At 43.4% G+C, this 16776-nt stretch overlaps 2 protein-coding genes across 2 annotated transcripts in view; both read right to left on the reverse strand.

Moving 5' to 3' along the window:
- The window catches only part of ephb6 (eph receptor B6), a 32569-nt gene extending 31780 nt beyond the window's left edge, over positions 1 to 789 (reverse strand). The window contains exon 1 of the mRNA XM_083678081.1: positions 685 to 789. Coding sequence (XP_083534207.1) covers positions 685 to 742 — 58 coding nt within the window. The 5' untranslated portion in view covers positions 743 to 789. The remainder of the gene's footprint in view (positions 1 to 684) is intronic.
- Positions 790 to 2018: 1229 nt separating this feature from the next.
- slc2a3b (solute carrier family 2 member 3b) lies at positions 2019 to 13552 on the reverse strand. Its single transcript, XM_083678879.1, has 11 exons — positions 13496 to 13552; positions 13188 to 13359; positions 9164 to 9268; positions 8200 to 8360; positions 7701 to 7941; positions 7335 to 7497; positions 6908 to 7095; positions 6085 to 6189; positions 5865 to 5966; positions 5545 to 5748; positions 2019 to 5265 (listed from the first exon to the last, which is right to left on the reverse strand). Exons 2-11 carry the CDS (start codon positions 13209 to 13211, stop codon positions 5011 to 5013), a joined length of 1548 nt encoding a protein of 515 aa, XP_083535005.1. The 5' UTR covers positions 13212 to 13359; positions 13496 to 13552; the 3' UTR covers positions 2019 to 5010.
- Between the last annotated feature and the right edge of the window lie 3224 nt (positions 13553 to 16776).

The following is a 16776-nucleotide window of genomic DNA, read 5'->3' on the forward strand; positions in this document are numbered from 1 at the left end:
ATCTATATGTAAAATGACCAATGATAGATATATGGAGTGTAAACTGGCGTAGACTGGCTTCTCCTAAGAGATGCTGAAAGATTCACATGCATGAACAATGAGCAGAAAGAACAGAGGAAGAGTTACATTGGAAGAGATGAGGGGGGTTGAATACTGTAGCTGAGCTGAATTGGGAGGGGGGCAGGGGGTCCTTAGCTGTCACATTCATGATATCATGAGTGGGGGGTCGGCGGGTACAGAGAGGGAGAAAAGCGTTATGCAGCTTATTATTCATTTGGCTTATGCCCAATTGTGTATTCTTTTGTTGTGAGAGCTTGGCAGGCCCCAGAGTGCACCTGGCTCTGCCATGCCAACTTAGTCCTGTCTGACACGCTATGACACAGAGAGACATATACAGTCTCTCTCTCTCACACACACACACACACACACACACACACACACACACACACACACACACACACACACACACACAAACATGCAAACAGTCAGAGACACAAACAGAGGCGTACAAACTCTCCACTCATCACTTGCGAACACACAGCCGCGGACAAACACAGTCAAAGAGTGCCGCACAAACTCCCCATCACTCGCAAACAGTATACACAAATGCAAACAAACAGAAACACTTACACACTAACACAAACACACATATGCACAGGGAGTTAAAGTACAGTAGTTTCTTACCTTCCTCAGCTGAATTGGGCTGGAGAAACAGAGAGAGAGACAGAAAGACACTCCACATCTCCACTAGAGAATGACACTAACAGAGAGGGAGGGAGGGAGAGAGCATGAAAGAGAGGGAAAGAGAATGAGTGTGTGTGAGCGTGTGTGTGACAGAGAGAGAGAGAGAGAGAGACAGAGAAAGAGAGAGAGAGAGAGAGAGAGAGAGAGAGAGAGAGAGAGGGAGGGAGGAGGGGGAATAGGAGGAGGAGGAGTCTGTCTGCTCTCTTTATTTCAGAGAGAGAGAGATTGGGAGATGGATGGGGGAAGGAGAAACAAATATATTTTCAGAGCAACGAGAAAAAAACCGACAGCGTGTACATTCAGTAAATACATTGCCAAGAAGAGGTAAACACAAAACAGCCACGACTGTGGTAGTCAAAGAGAGAGAAAGCGTGGTGGAAAAACTAACGAACGAGTTTGGCTGGTCTGTAGAACAACTGTCTAGACAGGCCAAGATATGTCCTCTTTCCTTCCATTCACTAAAACACAAACAAATGCATCACCGGGTTGGCATGAAGCAGTGGCATCACTCGCATATCTGAAAACTGTAGCGGCGTGCATTTCTTCGAGCTGTGGCGTGCAAGTGAGTGCCAAAGTTTTTTGCGTGTCACACTTTTCATGGAAATCATAATAATTTGGACACATTTTTGGCTTCTCTCCATCATTCATCTTGTTCCCTCTCTTCTTTCCACTCTCTCTCTCTTTCTCTCTCTCTCTCTCTCTCTCTCGCTCTCTCTCACACACACACACACACACACACACACGCAGTCTTGAATGATTGCTCACCCAGACAGTATCTAGACACGCGCACATCTCCACATATAGGCAACTGAACACTCAGTCCCTCCCTTCTGCAGTAGTGACATCTGCTGGTCAGACCAGAGTACTAGAGCTTGTTGACGCGAATAGCCTTTCATGCTCTAATTCTCTCTAAGTGAGTAACATTCAATAGATTGTCCAAGGGAGGGGAGAGGTACTGAAGCCCATCTGCTGAACCACAACACTCAAAGCGCAATTTCAAACCGACCAGTAGCCCCCTACCCCTCTATGCACACGTCAAGATTTGAAACTGTCTGAGTTACGGACAATAGGTGGACAACTTCACCTAGCCTATCAGAAGGCATTATAAGATGGGGCAATTATCATATTTCACATACGCTATTTAAGATTCTTTCAGATCTGCAGGGGTGTGATCCCTATCAAGATGACCTGATAAGACCCAAGAAACCTTGATTCCCATATGTTATACTATATGCCAGTGAAATAAAGCAACACTCTAACCTTTGGTAGTTTGGTCACTCTTGGCTTTATTTCAAGGTCAAAGGTTATCAGTACAGTAGAAAGTGATTTCTAGAAGGCCTCTGAGGTTTTGTCATGGTGCATTGTGAGACATGGTGTTGCCACTAAGTTGCCACTTGTTACCAAGACACACACAAAACAACCACAGACACACACAAAACACATAGAAGGGAAAACCCTGTATATGAAGACAAAAGTCTGCAGACATGTACACTCAAACAAAGGAACGGTGCATTCATGTTTTTTTAAAGAGGCACATCAAAGGTAAACTGTATTGAGATGGACATATCAAACACATAGACACATACATTATACATTATACCTTAACAAACACTGAGAACACTAACACCATTTTCATTTAGAACCTTACAGTATGGCCTCTAAAAGTTGAATCAATGCAATGCCAGAAGTATTCAAGTTACACATTCCCTTTATAACATACACTTATTTTATTTCCTTTTAGTTGCTCAAAGCTTGAGTGACCTTTTTTTTCATAACAGTAACAGAAAAGGAAAAGCAAAGCACACATTTATACAGTCATCTATTTTTATTTTTCCTTCTTTATCATTCACACACTTTCTCTTCCTCTCTCACTCTCTCTCTCTCTCTCTCTCTCTCTATTTACATCTACAAAGAAATAAATTAATACACAAGTGCCCATTAAACCGCTGCATTCAACATTTAAAACAATTTTGCACAACCTGTATCAGTATGTAACTAGATGTGCGGCAGGGAATGGCAGTAGTCTGCTCAGAGTGCAAGCAGTGTCAGAAACAGTATGTGAAATGTTACAAAAACTACAAGGAAAGCAATCATAACAGGAATGTATTCTATAACACAATACATTCTATAAGTATTCTATATACAGTACACATACAGACAACCCACATATTCACAACCATTTAAGAATAGCCAGATTGCCAAAGTGCCCATACAGTAGGTGAAATGCTGGGTTATCAATACATGAGTAACACACTACATCTAGGAGAAGAAAGCCACAAGATTCTGTGTAGAACTTGGATACTGAACAAACACAGACAAGATGTCTTCAACCCATACGGAATGTATTCCAGTGTCTAGATATAACATGTACAACAACTATGGATGACAACAATCACTAATATTATACATTGTACACGTCTATAAATTCAGGATTTGAAGACACTTGTATACTGCAGACGTAACTTAATAAATACTAATATTTTAGCGTTTGTATATCATTTCATTAAATGGTAGAAATGTTGCTGCCTGAATACATCGTACGGACCAAGAGGCTGCCAGAGAGATATCATCTGAATATTTATCATAAAATCTTCTTTTAATGTAATATCTTTCAAACCTGCTTAGTTCTTCTCAGTCTATTTAAAAACATTAAAAGGTTTTAACCACTTTATAAGGCTTATTTCTAAAATAAATTAGATTGAAGGTGTTATCTATATATTTCATGTCATTCCACTCAATAATTGTTTCCATTCATCTTAAAATTCATGGACCAAAGGTCAAAGCTCCTCTTACACTAGGTTGTCTAGTGTTCAGTGATTGCAGATATCTTGTGCCATCTTCTGCGTAGGCATGCTATCTATGTTATCATACTGATGTCAATGTCATTTCAAGTGCAGTAAATAGTGACATGTCTTTGTTCCATAGTGGTTAAATGTCGTTGTTCCTCTACCCCTGTACAGTGAGTTACATGATTTTCCTTTCTACACCTGAGTATTTTCAAAGTGCCTATCAGAAGTCCGTTCACACATTCTTTCAATTTGCAGCACTGTAATGATCTCTTCTCTAAAACTGGCCAAACCCAAAGTCTATTTGTTGATATACTGACACACGAGTTTAGTTTGATAACACTGATGTGAGGTTGAACTTAACAGAACTATCCGCTGAACCATAATACATTGAGGTATGGCCTGGTATTGGTTACTGCACTGTAGTAGGGTGTGTCTCTACCCAAACACCCGATAGAAAGGAAGCCACAGTGATACATATCGCTGTCGCTAGAACTCTAATTCTAGTTATAGAATTGGAAAAACAGTAGTAGAACAGACATGAATTCTGTCTTCTACACATTTCAGTCTACTCTGTGGGTGGAGCCGTGTTTTAGCTGAGTCAGAGCTGAGGGAGGAGAGAGAGAGAGAGAGAGAGAGAGAGAGAGAGAGAGAGAGAGAGAGAGAGAGAGAGAGACGTCTGGCTTGTTTAGTCTCTCTGATGATCACACAAGGTCCCTGGCTCCTGAGAGATACTGGGCCGAGCTGAGAGGATTTCAGATAAAAACCCTTTTTAGGTCAAACTGCTTGGCTCCCATACCAGCTTTTCTACCGTAACCTCAATAAACAGAAACCCAAATCCTCTTCCCCTTTTAACCCCAATGAGTGACAGTACAGGAACAACAGCCTGAAAACATAATGTTTATGCTCTTAAATATGAATACTCTGAGGGCTCTTACTTGGAATGTTAACAACATTAATTCATTGTTTGGCACCTTAAATTAAGCAGGCTTAAAGTGAATTTCATTGATTATTTTGCCATTGGTAACAGCTAAAGAAGGTCATTAATGACTTACAGTAGTTAATACCTTTTGGAATCGTAAAATGTAACTTGATTCCCACTAAACAATTTAGGCTAAGAGACATGCACGCACACACACACACACACACACACACGCACACGCACACGCACACGCACACCGTAAACATGCCTCATCACTCTATGACTTTCACTCTGATATCTCAAGCAAATCCACTGTTAAAGTATTAACAGAATGATGTCCGCATTACTGGACGTAACCCTATTCCCAACACTGCATACACACCTTAACACTAAGCAGCCTTTTCATATGTAAGCTTCTGTCCATAGCAGTGCCTATCACTGATCGCACTTTTCAAATGTCCATTTTAAAATGGACAATAACGTTTTGACAGTATCATACAGTATTTATACACATGGAGGTTGGTCTCTACTCCGTACCCGAACTCTGCCCTCCCCTCTCTATGGGTTTGGTGACGCCCCATTCTTCTCCTTCTCCCCCGTGGGAAATTCCACCATAGGAACCTTCTCGGTCGGGGAAACAGGCAGGGTGACCGCTCCCTCTGGGGGAGGGGATTGGGCGGAGCTGGCGGCGAATCCCTGGGCGATGTCGTCGAAGGTCCGCCCCTTGGTCTCGGGCACACGGAAGTATGTGAAGATGAAGAAGAAGATGAGGAAGATCATGAAAATGATGAAGACGTAAGGACCACACAGCTCCTGTGGAAGACAAAGCAAAACCAGTCACCTTCAGGTGAATTATCCCTCTGATAATAAGGCCAATGCTGTACATCTGTGATAGGAGAGTGGCAGAGAGGTCTATCCTGCTGAGGTCTAACCTATGTTGGCACCCAACGATCCATGATAACAACATGCTTATATGCATTCTAACTTGACTTTTGAAAAGGCGTTTCAAATCCCAAACCAAGTTTTCTGATCTCTGTATATCTATGGCTTTACTAGGCCCTACTAGGAACAGTGAAGGAACTGGGACCGTACCTGCAGTTTGGGGAAGCCCAGGCCGACCAGGAAGTTGGCGGTCCAGTTGGAGAAGCCGGAGACGGCCATGGCTGAAGCCCGGGGTCCCTGGGAGAAGAGCTCAGCCACGATAAACCAGGGGATAGGACCAGGACCCATCTCAAAACTGGCCACGAAGCCAAACACCGCTATAATGGCCAGGTAACTCACATTCTCGTTGGTCTCCTGCTCAGAGAGAGAGAGAAAGAGAGGGTACGAAAAGGAGAGGGAGATCGTTAGTAAGAACAAAACGGTAAGGCAATGAATAATAGAAATGACGGACAGGACAAAGTGTCACTCACCACCAATGCGAGGGAAATGGTCATGAGCAGAGCAGAGACAGCCATTCCGGCCAATCCGATCAGGTGCAGGGTCCTTCGACCTGCCCTCTCCACCAGAAAGAGCTGGAAATCAAATATGGAACTGGTTAACACGTGTCTAAGGATGTTAATAAGCGTTAATACATAAGACATAGGGAAAATGTTATGCAATTAGACATCAACAAGGTGTTACAACACTTACAGACACCAGAGTGAAAACTGTGTTGACCACTCCAGCTCCGATTGTAGCATAGATAGGTTGGGTTACCCCAGCAATCTGAAATATACCTGTTGAGTAGTAGAAGACCTGAGAGAGAAACAAGAGAGGAAGATGTTGTTGATCATATGTTTTGACAGATAGATGATGAGCATGTTTGATAAAAGGATAGAGGGGTAATGAGTATGGTGTAGCTGTCTGGCTCTGTCTCTGATGCTAACACACAGTGTCACCCAGGCTATCTGACCTCATAAAGAGCCCATCTCCATTAGCGATGCAGGTGATTATTTTCTCCTCACTGACCTTATTAAGATCAATTTATATTCTCAATCTAACGCCTCCACAGGATCTAAATGGCAGGGCATCAGTGGAGCAGTGACAGTTATTGCAGGCAATGTCCTTTGATGCAGTCTTAACCAAACCATCCCATTTTATTTATATGTATCTTCTGTTGTTTCTTTGATAATATGACTATTTAGAGGCTACTGTTTAATGAAATGTATGCAGTAAGCGACATATTTCAACATACTACACCTCATTCATACTGAGAAACTGTCATCTGTAGCTCAACCATGTTGTTCATAGTAATTGGTTACTGCCCGCCTCCCTACCTGCTCCATTGAATTGTGGGACTAAAATTAGGAAGGACTGTGAAGTGAATTCATACTACATGGAAAGGCAAATCTAGTATGACATCCTGGCATTCGGACATGGCCTATATCTACTACACATGCCCTCAACTGGCCAATTTGAAATACAACTTCCCTGTTTACATAGTGTTGCATTGTGGGAGCTGTAGTCCACTCACCGCGTTGATGCCGGAGAGCTGCTGGGAGAGCTGGAGGACGATGGCGATGATGAGTGGCTGACGGTAGGCCCGGGAACGGAAGAGTTCTGGGATGGTTACCTTCTTCTCCATGGCCATCTTCATCCCTTCTTCCTTCATCTCCTGGATGTCATCGCTCACATCCTCAGAGCCACGCAGACGCACCAGGGCTGGGGGGAGGAAGAGAGGGAAGAGAGAAAGAGAAAGAGGACAATACTATAAATAGAATGTAAAAATATCAGGCAACTTTTCAAATGTCCTGTTAGATTGTCATGACTGACAGTGACGACTAAAATCACCTCACACACCCAAACCTCCAAACCATACAGCAGCACACACAGATGTACTACAGCATAGCAGAGAGTATCCTCAATTGGACTAATGATGTGGCTATGTGCTGTGGTCTGACCTTTGCGTGCCTCCTCCTCCTGGTTGAGGTTGATGAGGAGGTAGCGGGGGCTCTCGGGGCAGAAGGGCAGCATGATGGTCTGTACCACGGCAGGGATGACTGTCAGGGCCAACAGCACAGGCCACAGGGAGTCAGAGCCCAGTAGAGACTCCAGACCAAAGATCTACACCAGGGAGAGACACAGGAGAGGGTGGCCTTGACTCATTATATATTCAGTTTGACTAAATCGCATTTCATTCAATCATGTAAAGGCAAATCAACGACTGCTACCTCAGTTAATGAGCATCATTGCATTTCATAAACTGAACTTCCTTGGAACTATGAACTAATGACGATAAACCAGTTTTAGAACCTCCCCATACATACCTGTGCCACCAGGATGCCGATGACCACCCCCAGCTGGTGGAGGGTGCCGAAGGCCCCCCTGAGGTGGGTGGGGGAGATCTCGCCCACGTACATGGGTGTGAGGCCCGTACACAGACCACAGAACAGGCCGATGACCAGGCGGCCCAGGATTACCATCTCAAAGGAGTTACACAGGCTGGACAAACCCATTAGAGCACCTCCCACCAGGGCTAGCACGTTAGATAGCATCATGGACTTGCGCCTGGGGCGAGGAGGAAGGGCAGGAGAGAGGGGTGGAAAGGGAGGGAGAGAGAGGACAAAAAGAGGAAAAGCAGTTTCCTGTCAGTGAGTAACCCTGAATTGGACATCCAAAAGGACTGAAATTGAGTTGAACTGCAACAGCCAGTAGGACCTTCGAAAAACATTGGCAAATCAATCTCTCCTTCTCTGTGTTTAACCAAGTATCTTTCTATCAGTCAATTAATCTATCTAACATTGCAGTGTCCCATGGGATGCTCACCTGCCAAACTTGTCGACCATGGCGCCCACAGAGAAGGAGCCCACCATGCCTCCCACACTGAAGATGGCCACAGCGAAGCTCCACACCATGGTGTTTGCGCCTGGGCTAAAGGGATCTCCATAACGGTCCATAGACACATTCTGGAAGAACCTTCGCAGTTTCTGACATACACACACACACACACACACACACACACACACACACACACACACACACACACACAGACACACACACACACACACACACACACACACAAACAGGGAAAGATAGAGTTAAAAAACAAGGATTTCAATAATGATCCATGACAAATTAAAACTGGTACTGAGTGTCCACAAGGGGGAGACAAACAACACTGTATCAGCAAATTAATAATAACACATAACACACACAGAAACAACAACCCCCCCCCCCCCCCCCCCACACACACACACACACACACACACACACACACAAACCCAAACGCCAAGCACATGCACCGAATGAATACACAGGCAATGGCACACCCAGTGATACATGTATGTGTCATCTGTTTATCACGCAAGGGGATGATGCAACATTTAAGGATGCTTATGGGAGGATGTAGCAGACATGTGTGCAATCTAAATGAATAATAAAGGAATTATGCCCACTCCCTGACTGGGTCTGACTCCTGTCAACAGTTATCTTGAGGAATCCAAATGTATTATATAAATGAGTCTGTCTAGTGGGGTCTACTCAGTGCTTTACAGATGCACTTAGCCAACATTAAAGCACTATGCATTAAAGCATAAAAGCACTTACTATTGATGATTGTGTCACATAAAAGTCATTACTTGTGTTATCACTTGGGTTATCAAATAAACTGATATACTATTTATTATATAAGAAGTGGGCAGACAAACACACAGCAACACACAAGTAAAAGACAAATAGAGACACACACACACACACACACACACACACACACACACACACACACACACACCTGCTCAGGTGCATTGATGACCCCTGTGTTGTAGCCAAACTGCAGGGAGCCGATGACCGCTGTAGACACACAGTAGAGGAGGTAACAGGTGACTCTCTTCTTCTGCTGTTAGAGAGAGAGTGAGAGAGAGATGGGGGATGATGGAGAGAGAGAGAGAGGTGATGGAAGGAGGGAGAGAAAGATGATGGAAGGTGATTGGAGGGGGCGAGGGAGAGAGAGCAGAGAGATAAAGAGAGAAGGACGCATGGAGAAAGAGAGAGATGGGGGTTGAGAGAGGGTGGGGCAGATAGGACAGGAAAGAGTGTGCAGGATGGGGATGGCAAAGAGAGAAAGAGAGAGGAAATGAGATACAGCATAAGCTGGACTAATGAATATGAATGGAGTTGGTGTGTACAACATTCTCTCTCATTGTAATCCCTCACCCTAGCCAGCTTCTAAGCCAGGCCCACAAAGCTCCCGTTGTCGACAGTGACAGTGGTAGACATGCAACAATGAGCCATTCTATTTCTGCTTTTGCTCTCTCTCTTCTGCTTTCCCTCTGAGCGTTCACAGGCCGGCAACACTGCAACCACGCTAGCTGTTACAAAACAGTACAGTTGACATGCTGCCGTATTTTGCAATTCTAGGGCCGGCCCTGAAAACTGAGGATGACTTGTGAGCATTGAGACTGTATGATTATGTGTGTTTTGTTTCTACTTGTATTCTGCTGATGATTTTAGTACTGCTTTGAGTTTAGTTGTAATGCCAGCACAGTTGAAGGGGCCTACTAATACAGGACCATGACAATACACTGGGCAAGGACATCTAAAGCTGTCCAAATAAGCACAATCAAACTGTTGACTTGGTTGTAATGAAAGTCTGCTAGGTGTGCCCTTAGACCACACATGGAAGACCCCACCTCATGTGGCTATCTTTGAAAGGAAGAACCTTCACGCCTCAAATACCACATCTAATATATTTCACTCAGCAACTACATGAAATGAATGATCACACACAAACAATAATGTAATGTACCAAGAGTATGTACCATTTCAACACAGCACTGACTGACAGAATACAGGCCTACCAGGGTACTGTTCAGGCAACGGTGTTGTCTTTTTGTAGCAAAAGTGACAGAACCTCGCATTATCCTCTTTGAATAGAGTGGTCACAGTATGTCTAAACAAACTCAGTGAACCTGCACAAGACATAAAGATGGATGTGAGGAGGCAGGGACAGACTGTATATCACATTCTCAAAGAACCAGGCTTGACAGAAGGAATTGTATTGTCCTGAACGGAACTGAACGGAGCTAAACTGAACTGTCTGTTCTGTCTGGTACAGATACAGACATATCTCTGCTACTGTGGCTGGCAAGACTGTTTCTAACACAGAGCAGTGGAGGCACTATGACACAGAGCCATACTGTAGATACATTATACAGACTTTGGCAAACTTGGTTTAAGATTCAGAACTCTAACGGGTGTCATGTTGGCAACAATATTTGGTTTGTAGTTATTATCAGCAACGTAATCACTTTTAAAGAAAGTTTGATGCCAACATGCAGGATAGTTTTCTAAGCTCTATGACTATATGCCATGGTTCTGAGACACAGTTCAAATCCGAGACCAACTGACACCAAGTAACACTGGGTTGACCTGGGCTTAACACTCAACACACAGACCCTGGTGCTTGAAAGGAAATGTTGAATGGGTCAAAAATATCCACATTGGTGCACTGATAAAAGGACATGGTAAACTTAGCGATAGTTGTAATCACACACATTGTATTTCCTTCAGGACACTCTGACCTTGCAACAGACTGCTGACTAAAATAAGCTGGAAGAAACTGAATGGACTCCAGAGAAATCAGGAACCAGATGATTCTTAACAAGGACGATGTTTCCCTTGACTGAACATGGAGGACATTTAGTATGTGGGAAGGGCAATAGGGGTTACTGTACGGGCAGGTCTTGATCCAAAATAATTTAAAGATAAAGATGACCACAAGATGATAAGAACCTGGTACAAAAAATGTGTTTTGAAATAACTCATGACTTTTCCCCACACAGACTGCTCTCAATATGATGGAAAATTTGATGGACAATTTCCAAAAAGAGGTGTGATTATTCCAGAATAATCAGGAATTAACAACTTTCTCTCATCCTTATGCATACATTTATCATTGAAATGTACCTAACTTTACATCAATATCCTCCTTCTCCTTTATCTGTGAGAAACGCTATAAAAAATCCCATGTAATGTGTGACTTATTTTATCTGCACAGACATGTTAGTGTTGAGTAATACAGTAAAAGAGTAAGAGCCAAAACAGTACTGAATACCCCTCCATTCAGCAGAACATTACTAAATAAGGGAGTGGCTGCATGAGTAAGTGGTGTGTGAGCGTAGTTTAAGAGCTCATGTGCATTAGTTTGTGATTGTGTGTGTTTGTATGCATAGGTTGTGTGTATATCTACAGTATTTGTATCCATCGGTATGTGTGTGTGTGTGTGTGTGTGTGTGTGTGTGTGTGTGTGTGTGTGTGTGTATAGATACTGTGTGTGTGAGAGAGACTCCTTCCTCCGTTTCTCTCATGTCTCCCTCTTCTACTCTCTCGCCTCATCTCACCCTATTTGCTCCATCATTCCATCTCCCCCTAGCTACACTTCCATTTCCCCCCTCTTGCTTCTCTCTATGTCCGTTTTCACTCCCCCTCCTTTCTATTCTTACATTTCTCCTCACGATACCTCCTCTCCATCTCTTACATCTACACATATTGATTTGCAGGCAAACATTTAGACAGCTCCCTGTGTCCTGTTGCTCTCACACACACACACATACACACACACACACACACACACACACACACACACACACACACACACACACACACACACACATATCTATCAGTATGTGTGCTGTAAGCCTATGCAACATGGCCAACGACATGCTATTGGCAAGGACCTCAATTTCACACCAAAAGTTGGCAGGAAAGTCAAGTTGCCTAACGGCCATTAAAAAAAGAGAGACAACCAACCGTGCATGCAACCTGTTTCAAAAGACCAGCCACAGAGTAGGCAACCAATGTGAAGAAGCACAGGTTGTAGACTTACGGATGGTCTGACTATTCTCCAGGGGGTTGGGAGGTACTATGTATGAACAATAAAAAGAAAAGCCTTGTTTTGCTGCACCAATGAATTGAGATCTCATGTCTCAAGTCCATAACGTGATCTGATACATCCAATTTGTATTGATTTAGTAGCATAAGATATACAGATTATCAGTGGCCAATATAGGTCTAATCAAATCTTCTTCATATTAACATTATTTCCAATGGCTTATCCCTCTCTCAAACTATATATCCCTCTGCCCCTCTCTTCCCCTCTCCTCTCTCCTAGAGAGGAGTACATGCAGGCACAGGCCAGAAAATAAAACACACACATTCAAGTTCAGACATGCCACTTGTAGATGGGCACATCTGCCTATCCCCTTTCTTGTCTCTCTCTCTCTCTCTCTCTCTCTCTCTCTCTCTCTCTCTCTCTCTCTCTCTCTCTCTCTCTCTCTCTCTCTCTCTCTCTCTCTCTCTCTCTCTCTCTCTCTCTCTCTCTCTCTCTCTCTCTCTCAAGCTCATCAAGCTCATCCCCTGTTCTTCTGCATGCCAGAGAGGAAAAGTACAAAATTACCCGCCTGCGTGTCGTAAATACCATTAAAGGTATACTGACACATGACCGGTTAAAAACATTCCTTTAACAGTCCCTCAGGAAACGCTGGGGATTGTGTGTCACTGGAATGTTTGTATTGTTTGTATTGTCCAAGAGAGTGTAGGAAGGGGTACTATTGTGAATATAGTAACTTAAGATGCATAAGTGGTGTAACTTCTGTGTTTAAAATGGTATATAATCTTCATGACAATAAACATGTGGCAATGAGTTATCATTTTAGTTTACATAAACTGAAATCAATCATAAATTGCAGTAACAATGTATTACACCACTGATCTGTTGGAAGATAAGGAGGAATTGAAAGACCTAACATGTTGCTTACCTTGCCATCATCCATCTTCTCCATCTTGGCTTCTGTGTTAGTGACCAATGTCCACAAGAAACGCTCAGCAACTCCGAGGAATACAATTTGTGTTTTAGTGTTCTCTGCTCAAAACAAGACTCTTATTTGCAAGGTAACCACTGTGCTCTGTCCAAACATTCAGAAGAAGAACCTGCAAAGAAAACCAACAATTGTGTCAGCATCTTGTAAAAATCTATCATACAAAATAACTCATTTGTCAGAAATAGTGATGAAAAAAACAAGAACATTGATATTCGACATGTTATTAGTAGCGGAATATATTTCACCAGTGCATGGGCAAACTCCAAGCTGTTCTGTAACTGTACAATACAGCCTGTGGCTCGAGCAGCTGAAATACTATTCTGTAGTAGTCAAGTGCTCAAATATGATGGTAAGCCCCTCCCTTTTCCCCTCCCTCGTTCTCTCTTTCCATTCTCACTGTAAAGTCCCAGGTCCCCCCCCCCCTCTGAACAGTGATGAAGAAGAGAGATGCACATACTGCACAATGAGTGTTGGATAATGGTTGTGTTACAAGAATCTACAAGTAAAATGTAACACTGCCAAAAACAGTAGCAGTATCAGCAGTGTAAAGTATGACTGAGTTTACATAATCCATGTCATTCTTACGAATTCATTTAGCCTATGCGAACAATACATCAATAGCCTATATTGTCAACACAAAATTATTATACAAGTAAAATGTTTATTTTACCGTAAATCCAATTTGGTGCCAAATGTGTGATCGTGCCACGATTTATTCCGTTAGCTAGATCTGTTCGCTGTGGGGAATGTTCAGCACTTGCTGCCCTCCCTCTCTTGTCATCCGACTTATATACGATAGTGACACATGTCTATCTGCACGTTGCCTAGCTTTGACGACATAACACTCGTCTTTGGGCATGGATGCTCTTGCGCGTAAAAGCGCCTGCGGTTTTGAGTCAGTGGCATCGTGCCCTGTGACTATCGTAATGGTTCTACCAGCTGCGCATATAAATTTTCGCTTGACTGAATCAGGCCGGGACGTGCTTGGGAATGCGTATGGACCGCTCGTGAGAGGAAAGTTAGGGAACAAACGGTCCCCGGTGAATAGAGTCTCTGTGCTGCCCACCGGGAGCACAATAACAAAAGACGATGTGCACTGAGCTTGGACACAAAGGCTGGTCATGCAGAAATCATGAGACCGGCACAGTGGGTGGCGAAGAGTTCGAGAGGCCCGGTAAATCCAATCTTGATAAACTATTTCTAATCTTCATAGCCCACATAATTCCCTTTCTGGAATTTGACAAGTGTTCTGAAAAATGTAATGCTACAAAATCCTGAATGTTTTGCTGTCTACAGGGGTGTTCCCCTAATGCATTGTCAAATAATTTGTATTTCTCCGCATATGCCGCAAAACCACATGAGAAATGGTAGGCCTACATGAACACATGGAACCTTGATGGGCTGGGCCTATTACACAGGGCGGTATGGTATGGTATGGTATGGTATGGTATGGTATGAAGATTCTGCAACCCAGACTCTCCATTTCCAAACCCTTCCAGTTATGCATCTGAAGGAACAAGCATTAAATGCATTACAGGACACAGCGGAGGGTCAGGCCGGGCATGAGGAGGGTATGACCAGGTCATGTCAGGACCTGTGGGAGGCTGGGAGCTGACCTATAGTACTGTACATTGTTAGTGAGAGAGGGTGGAAAGCTATGGAGCGTACACTGTTCCTAATTAGAACAAACAAGGCTGGGACTCTGTTAGAAGAATGTGGAGGAACAGAACGTGTGTGTATGGAGGGCCAGAGACAGTGTGTCCCCTCATGAGCAATGAATTTGTAAACACACTGTTGCTACTTCATGCATGCGTGTGTGTGTGTGTGTGTGTGTTCAGGAGTGCAGGGTTTTCAGCATGATAAGGGTAGTTTGGTTAGGTCGGACCTTAGAATATAAGCTCTCAGACCACACACCATTACTACCACAAGTCTCTTGTATCCTCTCTCTCTCCTTCACACACATGGTACAGTACTCTGTGTTACATAATATTCTAACACTTTTAGCACACACACTCTGTGTAAGTCTGCTACCTTTAAGAACATTTCCTGTTCTGACACCACTCATGTTTACGAGAAGCAGTCACTGTGGCAGACAAATTCTCAGAACTGTGATAAGACATTGGTAGCAGATCACAGATCTTGGCATCTTCCATTCCGCTTGCTACTCAACTCTGCGTATACAAAATCTACAACACATATAATTATCAGTCATTATCTGTCATTCAATTCTTTGCCAGCGACACACTGATCACTGCTTTCAAAACATATCACATTTACTAGGTAGATGCAATAGCTATTTACAATACCAGTCCTGTCATCTACTCGTCAGCCAGAGAGACGACCATAAGTGATGGATGGCCCCTTTAAAAACACTGTATATTCAAAATCATCTTCTCAACCCATGTGACCTAAAATTATACCTTAATGATCGCTGAGAAGTGTATTAGTGTATCAGAAAACGTCAACAGAATCCTTGAGCATCCGACAATTACATTGTGTTAGTCTTTTCCCATTCCTTTGGGATGGAGGCCTGCGGATACCGTCTCCTAATACACTTAGCTGGAAAACATCTGACGTCTTTAAATCTATGACTACATGACCATAACATGCCCTTTGACCATTACTGTCAGGTGACACATTTTATAATGAAAAAGTAGTTGTACTACTCTTAACTTCACAGCTTCCGGAAGACTGTGATGACCACAGTTGCGTCAGCTTCCTGTGTTTTTGTGCTGATGACGGCCAAGTGCCAAAGAATCTCATCAGAGTGTGCATGGTCTCATACTACAAAGCGTACGTCTAACAAGGACATAAATCTGAGGAAGGGAGGGACGTGAAAATAATACAGAAAATGCAGATGTGGTCCTCTATGACATGACAGCAGAATCCTGCCAGTAGGGAAGGAGACAGGAAGATAAAGGAGGGCGTGGGGGAGTTTAACATGAACAGTGCATTGAAGAATGATATTGACAGATACATGACTTTTCTGGGCTCATTCTTTCCCTCTCTCCACCCATACCTACATCCACATCTCTCCATCAGCTCAGCAGCCTGTCTGTGGTCTTGGAGCTGTTGCCAAGGAAACTAATCCCTCAACATCTCCACTGGTCATGTGGTCTTTCTAAACCAATCGCATCGCAAGAAATCTGTAAACGCTGTATGTGTGTAGTATTAGAGAGGAGGATGTAAGAGGTGGACTACGTGCACTCAAGCTTGGACACAGATGGCTTGAGTTCTAACGTGAGCAATTTATTCTGTCACATGAGGGTTTCCCAATGGGGTTTCCAGAATGAAATAATACGCGAAATTATTAGGCTGAACTTCTCTAACTAGGTCAGGTCAGGTGGGTATAGATCGATGCAGCCGTGTGTATAAATAAATTCAGACATACATATCTATGGGCCTGGATTAGTTGATCCAACACTACCACCCTGTGTTAGAAGGTAGGAATGGCAATGAGTGCATCAGTGACGACTGCCATCGTCTGGACTAGAGCTGTTATTGTACAAAAGGCACAAAGCGTAGT

This window comes from Argentina silus (assembly GCF_951799395.1).
Source record: "Argentina silus genome assembly, chromosome: 10".
Classification (NCBI taxonomy): domain Eukaryota; kingdom Metazoa; phylum Chordata; class Actinopteri; order Argentiniformes; family Argentinidae; genus Argentina; species Argentina silus.